At 42.3% G+C, this 13305-nt stretch overlaps 1 protein-coding gene across 4 annotated transcripts in view; it reads left to right on the top strand.

Annotated features, from left to right (window-relative positions):
* The window catches only part of USP48 (ubiquitin specific peptidase 48), an 88615-nt gene extending 76778 nt beyond the window's left edge, over positions 1 to 11837 (top strand). For all 4 annotated transcript variants that reach the window (XM_069477431.1, XM_069477429.1, XM_069477430.1 and 1 more), the window contains 4 exons: positions 2671 to 2796; positions 5065 to 5113; positions 9609 to 9635; positions 10706 to 11837. In XM_069477431.1, coding sequence (XP_069333532.1) covers positions 2671 to 2796; positions 5065 to 5113; positions 9609 to 9635; positions 10706 to 10728 — 225 coding nt within the window. In that variant the 3' untranslated portion in view covers positions 10729 to 11837. The remainder of the gene's footprint in view (positions 1 to 2670; positions 2797 to 5064; positions 5114 to 9608; positions 9636 to 10705) is intronic.
* Positions 11838 to 13305: the final 1468 nt, after the last annotated feature.

Below are 13305 nucleotides of genomic sequence, written 5' to 3'. Positions count from 1 at the left end.
GAACCCACGGCTCTGAAAATAAACATGTTGGCATAATATCTTTGTTCTGTTACTGTACCTTTTACATCTGAGAAAGCTTACTTTCTGTCATGTCAGGGGTAAACCTCGAACATTCAAAACCTTCAAATTACAAAAAGAGCCCCTGTGGATTAACACATTTTTAAAAACCAACACTGTTTTTATTATGGGCTGCTATTCTTGAAGAATAAGCCAGAAGTCAGCAGAAGTAACCTCTCCATCTGGGAGTGCGCCACCTGCATGAATGAGCTGCTAGAAGACAGCAGCTATTTATGTGACCCCCAGATGTGCTCTTCTCTCGTCTCCCACTCTTGCTTCCAGGATCACTGTGGTCCAAACAGAGTAGAAAGAAAGGGCATTGAAATGTAATTTTCCTCTCACTGCTCAGTGGTGGTCGCTTTTAAAGCTTCAACTAGGTATGACCTTTTTCCTGGTAGCCTAAATAGCAGTGGAGTTTGTGATGTGCATGTGTGTGATCCTCAGTTGTTGACAGTAGGTGGTTGGTTGTTTTTTTTTAATAAAATGTGTAATTCATTTTTAAATGTTTGATGGAGCCTTTCCTCTGGGGATACTGCATTTCTCAGTTAACAGGACAACAGCCTTTGCAAATCTGTAAATGTTTTCATTCTAGACCTGCCCACCACATACATTTGCTCGAAACCTTAAGAAACTTGCTTTGCCTAATTATTATTTCCTCCACCTTTGATGCCATAAAGTTAATGAAGTACAATTTATTCATCTTCTTCCGCTGAAGATGCAGTGTTTAATTGTATTATTTCATTTTCCCAAAGATAGGTCTTCAGTGGGTGGTATTGCCTGCCTTAGAAAGGAGCCATTTTGGCACAGAGGTGAAGCGGTTGGCAGCTGAGGCAGTTGCTTCTGCATTTTCTTATTTAAGCCCCACCTGCCATAGCGAGCAGAGGAGGGCTGTTCCCCTTTAGCAACAGGGTTTTCATTGTTCCTGTAAGCCCCATAGATCAGGAATGCTGCGCTCACTCGTTAAGCAGACCCGTATCGTGTTAAGTGTGCTCAGGCATTCTCCTAGTACTTACGGTTTATGAATTGTTGTGCCATAGGCCTTCATGCCATGGTCGGGCCTGTTTTCTCAGTAAGTGCTGTTAGTTTTTGAACACATTTCAATGTCCTCGTCTGTGCTCGAAATATAAAGTATGAGCATTAGTCCCTCAGTGATGGTACTCATGCCTAGAAGTATTTGGTGGTTGTCCAACCTTACAGGGTGGTGCAGAAACACGTAGCATTTAGGGAAGTCGGGAACAAGCCCTTCTGCAGTCAAGTAGCTGTGACATTGCCCACGTTAAGTTGGCATCACACACCTCCACCGTAACTCTGCTTGCGTCTTCATGGGTTCCATTTGCTGACCTAGGGTTAGCTGCCTCTGCGTGGTGTTTGTGGGCTGAGCTGGCTTTGGTAGAACTATGCTGCTAGTACTTCCTGCACACCAGAAATAGGCATCTTACTTCATGAAGACCATTGATGATGCCAGCGCAGTTTGCACTGCTCACAAGACTCTCTGGTTAGATGATCCCTGCCTGCTTTTGAGAAGTCCAGATAAGATTCTGGCCCAGCAGTGAGGAAGGAGGCCAGTGTTGTTATCCTTGTTCCTGTTTTCTGTGCACCATTATTAAAGTCACTTTTCTGGTCACCGTCTTCCCAGCTCGTCAAGCTTGCAAGGCCCGTGCAATACACACACAGCTAGTTCCCAGCTGATTTGTTAGACTCCTTTTGTCATTCCAGATCCAAAGAGTAGAGTGTAGGAAAAGGCAGAATGGTTTTCCCATAACATCGTGATGTTAGTATAACATAAGATATATGTGACAGAACACAGCCAGTGAGTATGTAAGTAAATTATTAAGCATAATAAAATGAATACTCTTGAACTTGTCCTCCAAGTTAAGAATTAGAACAATATCATTGAAGGTACCTCTTTGTGCCCAATTCCTACTTGTCCTCCAGACGTAATTACAATCCAGAGATCATTTGAAAAAACATTTAAGTATTATGCTTTACCAGTATTTTGAAATGTATTTAATTTTTAACACTTGGCCAGAACTGGGCTAGGGCATATGTTCCCTACCCTTAAGAAGTTCATGTTTGGGTTCCTAGAGACAAAACTCAGTCTAAGAATATGTGACATTCCCAGGGGCTGAATTACGTAGTCCAGGTTGTTTGCTAAAGGAATAAAAACAGAAGGGAGAATAGTCCAAATAGGTTGCTGGTTTATTTAAGGGTGGTCTTAAGGAAGAATTTGGACTTGTTTATGAAAGGATGTGGGGCCTGGGAATGGTGGGGTGACAGTGATGACCTTGACCAAGCCTTGCAACCAGAGAAGCCGTCAGCCCAGCCGCACCTTTTAGTTTGAGTTCCCCACATCGCCACCCTTGGGGAGGTGGTAAGGGACAGAACAAAAGGGTCTGTGGGTATAATTGTTACCCAGCTCTCCACCAGACATATCGGGGATGACGTCCTCCGTAAGGAAGTAACAAGTGGGTTGCCTTCAAGCAGTAGTGGCTTTTGTACCCTGAAGCCTTTTTGTTTGTTTGTTTTTTAGAATCAATTTATTATTTATTCAAATAGGGCATAAGTCTCAGTATTTTGCTTTTTACAGACTGTGTCTCTTTTATGTTGGCACAGATCATGCATGCATTTTCAGTTGCTCCCTTTGACCAGAATTTGTCAATTGATGGGAAGATTTTAAGTGATGACTGTGCCACCCTTGGCACCCTTGGCGTCATTCCTGAATCTGTCATTTTACTGAAGGTAAGTAACAGCTCCTCAGTGAGGAACTCTCGGTTTGAAATGAAACACCCACAGTCAGCTGCGTGGGGTGGTTGCTGAAGCGTGCCTCGGCTGCAGCGGGGTGTGGGGAGAAGCAACTGCCATCGGTTTCTGCTGCCCTCTGGATCACCCAGCTCTGGCTGAGCCCCTCGAGGCTTAGAGGCGGTCAGGACATCATTGTGTCTCATTCGTCTGTGTCACAGTAGGCTGTAGTGATGCCAGGACATCATCAACTGCCTGTACTCTGAGGAGGTGAAGTCTTTCTCTGAGCCTTTGTGGGATCAGGTTCCATTGTCATCATTCCCGTTCCCTGTTAGGGCAGGGCATGGCAGAAATCCCCCTCACCAACTGCTACATGCCACACCGGATTTCTCCTGTCTGATTTTCTGTAACAAGGGGGCCTGGTCGTCTTCAGATACAGATCTGGTTTTCATTCCCCTGAGACTGGGAGGAAGGGAGTGATGTTGGGTCGTGCCCCTCTGGGCACTGAGGATCGACTGTCATTCCCAGGAGCAGCTGCACTGGATGTCCTGCTGGACCAGCTGGGTGCCCTGGTCTCAGGCCATAAGGTCGCTGGTGTCCTCCCCCAACCTCCGCCCCCAACACACACACATGCACACGCACAGACTTTTTTTTTCTTTTTTAGGCTAGATGGAGATTTTGTTCTTAAAACCACACTAATGATACTGATGTCTGCAACTTAATTTGAAATGCTGCCTTCTACCCAAAAAAAAAAAAACTAAAGATAAAGAAAGGGTAGATAACTGATCAGCATGAATAGTAACTCGAACTTCCTTTACACATTAAAATCTAGATATATTATTTTTAATAAAAATTATAAAAACCTGCTGTCTTCACTGAGATTTTGATAATTTTTGTTAAAAATACTAGATCTAGATTCAGCCTCCTCCCTAACCTTTTCCCTGACTTCTGGGTCAGCAGAATCACTTAACCCTATGTCTGCTAGGAAAGCATCCCCGGCTTTCCTCTTGGTTGGAAAGTACCAGCCAACTGAGCGTAAAACACCAGGCTTTGTTACAGGAGTCTCAATACTCAGGTGGTTTAATGGGATTTTTGTCTAGGGTGTGGAAATTGGCTTTGGATTTCGTAGATGTGGAAAATGTTTTAAGAAAGTAGGGACTTCTAAGATGTCACCAAAGAAAAAGTCTCTGAATCAGCCTCATTAGCCCAATCCTACTCTCCCTAAGGGCCTAATTTAGTCACTTCCCTTTGCCTCTTGTGTTTCTTGGTGGCCAGAGGAATCCCCACTGCGTCAGACACCACTGCATAATATGGTGGAATAATTTTCCAGGTTTTTTATTTTGTTTTGTTTTTGTTTTTTTGAGACAGTCTCACAGACTGGGGTACAGTGGTATAATCACAGCCCTCTGTGGGCTCAAGCAATCCTCCTGCCCCAGCCTCCTGGGTAGCTGGGACTATAAGCACGTGCCACCGTGCCCAGCTAATTTTTTTTTATGTTTTGTCTTTATAGTGTTTCTCAGGCTATTCTCAAACTCTTGGCCTGAAGTGATCCTCCTTCCTCGGCCTCTGAAAGTACTAGGATCACAGGTGTGCGCCTCCGCACCTAGTTCAACCTAACTTTTTATTTCTACCTCTCACTGCCACCACTAGTGTCTTAATCCATATTGATTAAATGAGTTTTTAGTAACCTCAGGGGTATCTAAACATTTCCATAGAAAGGTGTATTTGGCGAGGCTTGGTAGACCATGCCTATAATCCCAACACTTTGGGAGGCCAAGGCAGAAGAATTGCTTGAGTCCAGGAGTTCCAGACCAGCCTGGGCAACATAGTGAGACCCCCATCTTTACAAAAAAAAATTTTTTTTTTTAAATTAACCGGGTCTGGTGGTGTGCATCTATAGTCCCAGCTACTAGGGAGGCTAAGGAGGGACGATCATGTGAGCCCAGGAGTTCTAGGCTGCAGTGTGCTATGATCTCACCTCTAAAAAGTAAATAAATAAAGATGTGTTTAGAAGTGGGGAAAACAGTGCTCCCCACACCCCCAACACACACCCTGTACACCATTCTTGAGGTAATGAGTCTAGACCCACAGTTGGCAGGGCCTCCTTTGTTAAACCTGGACGTCACTGACTGTGGTTTGACTGAGTTCTCTACTGGACAGGGTGTTTGTGTCTTGTAATAATATCAGTATTTGAATCATGAGTCTGACTTCAGACTCCCATACCCTCGTGGGGAATTGTCTTTTGAATTATCTTCATTTATTTTCTAGGCCGATGAACCAATTGCAGATTATGCTGCAATGGATGATGTCATGCAAGGTAAAGACGAATTTGTTTTTGGAATCTATTGATTAGCTCTCAGAAGGAGGTGGGATTTTAGATACTGAAGCTCTAGCATACAATGTTTCACTTTTACCTTGAAAGAAGCTTCACTCTGTTGATGTGATGTATCACGTTTATTGATTTGCAAATGTTGAACCATCCTTGCATCCCTGGGATAAATCCCACTTGACCATGAAGAACTAGCTTTTTTGTATCTGTTGATTATTTTCTTGACTTGGACGGGTTCCCTGGAGAGGAATCCCTGTCTCCTCTGTGTGGGAGGTGTGCGATACTGCCAGTATTTGAGCAGAGGGCCGGGGAATTGTCTCCTATTTGGTACGGAAGAGGCTTCATTCCCACCTCCCTAGTCTAATTTCTTCAAAGTGCTGAAACATGTAACTGGTTGCTCACCTGAGGTCCAGGTGGGGAAGGAGCAGTAACATGGATGTGAAGGGTATGGAGCTAACTGCTTCCTAAACAGTTTAGCAACCAAATATCCTGATTTTAGGCTCACACCTCACTCCCACCTTCAGAGGTACCTGGGCCTCCAATTCCTGTGTGCCTGCCTGGGTGCTGTGATTTGATTTAGCTTCGCTTGTTGTTGACCTCCTCCATCAGCAGGCTAACACTTTCCTCAGGTTAGCTAAATAATTGCTATGCTCTCTGCTTTCCATTTTCCAAATGTTTGTAGCTACTTCTTCCTCTTTCTATGATGTTTTAAGACAAATAATGTAAGATTCTACCTTAACATACTGTTTTGAATGAATTCAGTAAAGTTGCAGCATATAAAAATCAGTAGCATTTTATACACTAATAAAAAGCTAGCTAAAAAAAAAAAATTCAAGAAAGCAATCCCATTTATAATAGCTATATAAAAACACCTAGGAACAAATGTAAACAAGGAGCTGAAAGACTTCTACAAGGAAAACTACACAGCACTGGGGAAGACATCCCAGACTTATGGATTGGAAGGATTAATATTGTTAAGATGACCGTACTACCCAAAGCAATCTACAGATTTAATCCCATCCCTATTAAAATTCCAATGACATTCTTCACAGAAATAGATAAAACAATCCCAAAATTGTATGTAACCACAGGAGACCTCAAATAGCCACCATAATCCTAGCAAAATGAACAAAGCTGGAGGCATCACACTGCCTGACTTCAAAGTATACTACAAAGCTGTAGTAACCAAAACAGTATGATGTTGGTATAAAAACAGACACACAGACCAATGGAACAGAATAAAGAACCCAGAAATTAACCTGCGTATCTACAGCCAACTGATTTTTGACAAAGGTGCCAAGAACATAAGTTGAGGAAAGGGCAGTCTCTTCAATAAATGTTGTTGGGAAATGAAACTAGATCCCTGTCTCTCTCTGTATACAAAAATCAACTCAAAGTGGATTAAAGACTTAAATGTAAGACCTGAAACCATTAAACTACTAAAAGAAAATAGGGGAAATGCTTCAGGACATTCATCTGGGCAAATGTTTTATGGCTAAGACCTCAGAAGCACAGACAGAAAACCCAAAAATAAACAAATGGGACTATATTAAACTAAAAAGCTTCTGCACAGTGAAGGAAACAACAGAGTAAAGAGACAACCTGTGGGATGGGGAGAAAATATTTGCAAAGTGTTCGTCCGACGAGACCAATATCCAGAATATACAGGAACTCAACAGCAAAAAACAATCCATCTCATTAAAAAGTAGATGAAGGATCTGAATAATTTCTCAAAAGAAGACGTTCAAATTGCCAGCAGGTCTATGAAAAGTGCTCAACATCATCAGTCATCAGGGAAATGCAAATCAAAATCGCAATGAGATACCATCTTAACCCAGTTAGAATGGATATTATTAAAAAGACAAAAAAATAACAAATGCTGGCTAGAATGCAGCTTAAAGGGAACTCTTACATACTGTTAGTAGGAATGTAAATTAGTACAGCCATTGTGGAAAACAGTATGAAAGTTTCTCAGAAAATTAGAAATAAGAATTATCATACAATCCAGCAGTCACGCTACTGGCTCTTTATCCAAAGGAAAGGGATTCGATACATCAAAGGTACACCTGCACCCCCATGTTTATTGCAGCACTATTCATAATTCATAATAGCTAAGATATGGAATCAACCTAAGTCAGTAGATGAATCGATAAAGAAAATGTGTTATATACACACAATGGAATATTATTCAGCCATTAAAAATGAAATCCTGTCAGCCAGGCGCGGTGGCTCACGCCTGTAACCCTAGCACTCTGGGAGGACGAGGCAGGAAGATCACTTGAGGTCAGGAGTTTCAGACCAGCCTGAGCAAGAGTGAGACCCCATCTCTACTAAAAATAGAAAACATTAGCCAGGCGTGGTGATGCGTGCCTGTAGTCCCAGCTACTTTGGAGGCTGAGGCAGGAGGATCACTGGAGCCCAGGAGTTTGAGGTTGCTGTGAGCTAGGCTGACGTCACAGCACTATAGCCCAGGTGACAGAGCAAGACTCCATCTCCCCACCCCACCCCAAAAAGAAAAGAAATCCTGTCATTTGTAGCAACATCAGTGGAGGTGGAGGTCATTATGTTAAGTGAAACAAGCCAGGCACAGAAAGACAAATGAAACATCACATTTTCTCACTAGTATGTGGACGCTGCAAAAATTGATGTCATGGAGGTAGAGAGTAGAATGACAGTTATGAGAGGCTGGGGCAGGGGCGGATGAAAAATGGTTGGTTAATGGATACACAAATGCAGTTAGATAGAAGGAATAAGTTCCAGTGTTCGGTAGTGTAGTAGGGTGACTATAGTTAATGATATATATTTCAGAATAGCTAGAAGAAAGGATTTGAAATGGCCCCAACACAAAGAAATGATAAGTGTTTGAGGTGACAGTTATCCTAAATGCCCTGCTTTGATCATTACACATATATATGTATCAAGATACCACTTGTACCCCATAAATACATTCAAATATTATGTATTAATTTTTTTTAAAGCCAGTTCATTTCCCAGGCACCCTTCGGTGGAGCCCACTGAATGCCCACTGAACAGGGCTTTCAGACATCTTTTTGGTACCTTATGCTTCAATAGGTAGAAACGGGCAGCCCAAGGTCACCAGACAGTTGAGAAATGAGAACATAGAACCGAGAGATGTCAGTCAACAAACTGAGAAATAGGGACCCAGAGGAAGTGGTGCAGGAAGCACAAGAAAGCTTAAAATTACTTATAAATAACGTAAGGGAAAAGAGCAAACTGTAGGGAGGGCCTATATAAAAGGAACATTTAGAGAGTAAAAAGGAATTCGTGAAAATAAAAAAAAAAAAAACGATTGCGCCAAGGATCTGACACTGTAAGCGTGAAAGTAGGGACAAGAGGATCCTAAAGGCGCCTACGGTGTGGAGGGAAAGCCAGTCCCATTCTTGGGACGATGATGTGTGAGCAAGATGGGATAATGGAGCAGTGGCCGCTGATTCTGAGGGAAAGTGAGCTCCAGTCCAGAGTTCTGTAACTAGACTTTATTCTGCCCTCACACCTGATGGCTCTTTGAACACATGTAAGGCTTCAAAAAATTGATGTGTCTGACGTCACTGGCAATGCCAGTATCATTGGCAATATCTGCCAAGATACCGTGTGAGGACGTGCTTCTCTTAAACGAAAGAGTGAATCACGAAGTCAACAGTGCAGCTTGTAAACAGGAGATCCAGAGTAGGATAAGATGCTTTACAAGATGGTGAAAGAAAATTCCAGAACAGACCTTCTGCAACAGGCAACAGGGACACCCAGTCCAGATTGGTTTGGTGACATACAGGGTTCAGGAAAGGATACCCACAAGGAAAAGTGGACACGATGACAACTGTCTCGCAGAGGTATGCAGGGCCAGCCTCGGAGCCTCACACCCATAATCCCAGTACTTTGGAAGGCAGGGGGATTGCTGGAGGCCAGGAGTTTGAGACCAGCCTGGGCAACATTACAAGATGTCTTCTCTACAAAAAAATAATACAAAAAATTAGCTGGACATGGTGGCACACCCGTAGTGCCAGCACTTTGAGAGGCCTAGGCGGAAGGATTGCTTGAGGCCAGGAGTTCAAGGCTAGCCTGGGCAACATAGTAAGACCCTATCTCTACCAAGAAAATGTAAAAAAATAATCTGGGTGTGGCAGCGCATGCTTGTAGTCCCAGCTACTCAGGAGTCTGAGGTGGGAGAATTGCATGAGCCTAGGAGTTCGAGGTTTCAATGAGCTATAAATCCCTCCACTGTACCCCAGCCTGGGTGACAGAGTGAGGCCTTGTCTCTAAAAAAAAATTGAAAACCCAAAATAAAAATAAAGAGTAAGATTTTCCTCGGATTAATAAGATCCATAACTTCAAAAGTAATCATTACAGATGACTAAGGTAATTAAAGGTTAATTTTAAACTTCTTGTCTTTAGGCATTGAAGTGATCTTATGACTGTCTGTCACGACAATCTTTTCAATTTGGAACTTTTTTTTTTCTTTTTCCAGTTTGTATGCCAGAAGAAGGATTTAAAGGTAAGTTACATTTATCATGTTTTGTTCATGAATGTCAGAGTCATCCTGTAATTTTCTATTAAAGTGAAGGGTATAATTTGATTTTAAAATTTAATTCAATCTGAGTCTCATGACTAAAATTAATTTTAGTTAAATGCATTTTTAATTCAAGCTTCTTCATTATGTCTTTCAACACTTAGGCCGCAGATAGGGCCTGCGTGTTAGAACTCTCTCTTGCCAGATGTCCATTCAGCTTTCTCTTTCTCATTTCCGGAAAGGTTGGGAAATTAGCTAATGGCATTTCAAGATTTATATTTAACCTTTCCCCAATTCCTCCTATCAGTCCCCTCTTAGCTCAAAACGGTTTTTGTGTAAGTGATAAGAATCGGTGGTACACGAATGTGACAAATTATATCAGGTCCAATGAAAAGATTTAATTAATCTATTTAGAATTAAGGCATTTGTTGAATTATTATTTCAACGAGTAATAACAAATAATAAATAATAACAAATGTGTGCCTTGTACTATATCTGGGCCACTAGAGTTGTGCACACTAATAATATTCATTAATCCATTAAATACAGACCTTTGACATTTACAGATTTAGCTGTTGCCATGTTGATTCTTCACGGGCCACCCGAGAGGTCCGTGGCAGGTTGAGATTTTGCCAACAGATGAGTTTGAATCAAATACCAGGTATTCTTTGCCGAAGCAAGTGAGTGGCAAAGCTACTGGCCTAAATAAAGTCTTCCTCTAAATGTATCTTTGTTGTCTCCATGTTACCACTACAAAGGAACTCCTGATGTAATCAAAAAAACAAAAAACAAATTTTCTTTAGGAAAAATGGCCATCAAATGAAAGCTTCAATAAGACCTGATTAATTTGTGTGAAGATACGCATGGGAAACACATGGCTTTCAGCAGAAATGTGATTTAGCTGAAAGCGTGAAGCCTGCTATTTTTTTTTTCTTATCCTTCACTGCCAAGGGGCTGCTGTGTTCGTTTATTAAATTGGACATTCCCTGCTGGTGATACACGAGCTCTCGATGCTTAGTTCACAACTGTCCCTCCACGTGTGTTTCTCTTCTCAGGTACTGGTCTACTTGGACATTAATCTGTGAATACCTGCGGACTGCTAAGGAATGACCAGAGGGGAAGAGGACTTTGACATGTTAGGGCATTAAAGAAAAGGTGGATTTAAGAATTAAACCATTACGTGACTCTTCCAAAAGGCAAAAATCCATTCAAAAGTGACTGTCCCAAATGCCTTATGTCAAATAAAGCAGATTGCACTGAGGACATCAGACTTGAAGGAAATGTTTCCAATTTTATATTTAAGGGGGGTGGCGGGAGGGAGAGGGCGAGTAAAGACTGAAGAAGTTTAGTAGCAGTAACAGTAAATCATGTTTACACGCGAGATTTATAGTCATGGGCGGGAATAAAGTCCTGTTATATTTCCTTGCTCGAGTTTCATACTGGATGCATTGGTCCAGAAAGGATTTGTATCACAGTAGATGGGACAACATTCTGCTTTGAATGAAAAATAATTCTTTAGAGACATAACCTGCTTACCAGTACTTGTCTTTGATTCATATGCTACTTTCAATAAAGCATGAAAGTGAAGAACTTGCCGTGAGTGTGGAAAAGTGTCTTCAGATTTAGACTCCTCCGTGTCGGCTGGAGCGGCCCCTGCCTCGCACACTGCCACCCTGCGGTCTGTCTCGGTGTCGGGTAGAGGAGGGGGCGCCTGTGTGTGTCCTGCAGTAAGCAAGGGATCATGTCTCATTTTTGGCGTCAAAGGCTTTTTGCTTTGGTGCATTTCAGAAAAGATGGAGAAGGTTTATTATGTGTGATAAGCGTCTTCCTCCAGTTTTGCTGTTATTCAAAAGTGCGAAATAATAGGTTGCTCATTTGAAAAATCAGACCACCTTATCAGAAGAGTGAATTGGACTGAAGTACATTTGGATAACACAAGGTCTTTGTAAAATTTGTTTTTCCCATCCTCCAGGTTGCAGCTTGCTTCTCTGTTTGAAAGCATTTCCCCAGAATGCCCCGAGGGGGTCTTTTAGATCACTTTGTTTAAAAAGGACAAGTATATGGATGGGGCGAGCTCTTTTATCCAACTCAGGATTATCGTTGTTAGCAACAGAAAACCGAAGCAATATTCTTAAGAATATTGAAGGATGTTTAAATGGAATTTAAGACTAGAGTTTCTTTTTTAAAAAAACTTAACGTCTTCTCTGTTGAGTATGTATGTATATGTTTGTGGCCAAGATGCTGACTTAGGCACCTCTCCTGTTAACACTTTTTTTGGCCTTAGGTTTGTGCTAGGCTTTTTTTGTTTTGTTTTGTTTCGTTTTCTCCTTTCATGAAAATGTGAACTCAAATAATGGATGGAGGAGGCAGATTTGGATTTGAGGACCAGTAACCTTAGCAGCATCCCTGTTGAATAGCTGTTTTTATCTGAATAATTATGACTGATAAAATTCTTACTTGGTGTTTGTGTTTCCCCTGCTTTTTTGTAATGCATTCAGTCTGCCCCCTGAGTAGCCAGGGGGTCTGTGATGAGCCCGTGGGGGGAGGCGAGAGCTGCTCTCTGCACCCTCCAAAACCATCCTGGGAGCAGCAACTCAGGGGCCTGCAGTTCTGGCTTTGAGGTCGGCACAGGGGGGGGCTTAAAGTTGAGCGGATGGACAGCTAATCCTGATCTTTGGATCTCAGTCTTTTATTTAACTCCGAAGAAATGAAAGCTGCAGCCTAAAAGTAATGGCACAGAGCAACTTATTCCTTCCCAAGGCGAAGACTTGTGTAAAAGTTCACGGCGCGCCTGGTGAGGCAGCTTCCTTTTCCTTGTAAAGGAGCTTGTTGGCCAGAGGAGGGTCTCTCTAGGCACTGACATAAACATGTAGCCTCTAGAAAGCTGATACATTTTTCTCAATTTGCTGTTGATGACAATTTTAAATTTGATTATTTGGGTATTTTTTTCCTTATGCAATGGTATAAAATAACAGCCTTTCAGGCTGAAAGCCCACTCCCGGTACTGGCTCCTTTATTAACTGCCCAGGGGAGGCATAGGCCCGGGGGAGCCGGTGATGCTCCGGGAGCCTCGGCGGTCGTCTTCCTCCTGCGCTGACAACTTGCCTGTTCTCCCAGTGCTGCTTAGAATGTCTGTGGCCCAACAGCACCAGCCACACCGCGACACTTTCAAATGCAGGAGCTCAGGCCCCAGACACCCTGAATCGGAATCTGCATCCACAGGCCACTCCTGAGCTCATAAAAGTTTGAAAAATGCTGGGCTAGGGTAGTTACAAAGAAATGTATACATGTATTGAATGGCTTTGCGTTACCACCTGTATCACTTTGTACAGGGAAAACAGGCACAAGGTATAACCTAAAGCCTAATTCTTGCTTTGTCTGTATTTATAAATAGATGGGGTCCAGTTGTCCTCTGAGCTGTGACCACATTAAAGTGCAGAGCTTTCTTTTGGGGTTCTAATGCCGTGCATGTGTACATTTTTATATTAGATCAGTCTCTCACATGAGGTATCAAGAAGCTTCCATTCTTTAATCTCAAACTAATGTGTAAAACATACTTTGCTGGTACAAATTGTTGCCATTACCTGAAATGTAGGTTGCCATTTGGATGTCTTCATTCCCTGGGGGAATAAGTACCTTTCTCTGTATTTACAAA

This window comes from Eulemur rufifrons, chromosome 8, assembly GCF_041146395.1.
Source record: "Eulemur rufifrons isolate Redbay chromosome 8, OSU_ERuf_1, whole genome shotgun sequence".
Classification (NCBI taxonomy): domain Eukaryota; kingdom Metazoa; phylum Chordata; class Mammalia; order Primates; family Lemuridae; genus Eulemur; species Eulemur rufifrons.
The sequence above is the reverse complement of the archived record's forward strand: the minus strand, read 5'-3'. Positions and strand labels throughout refer to the sequence as shown.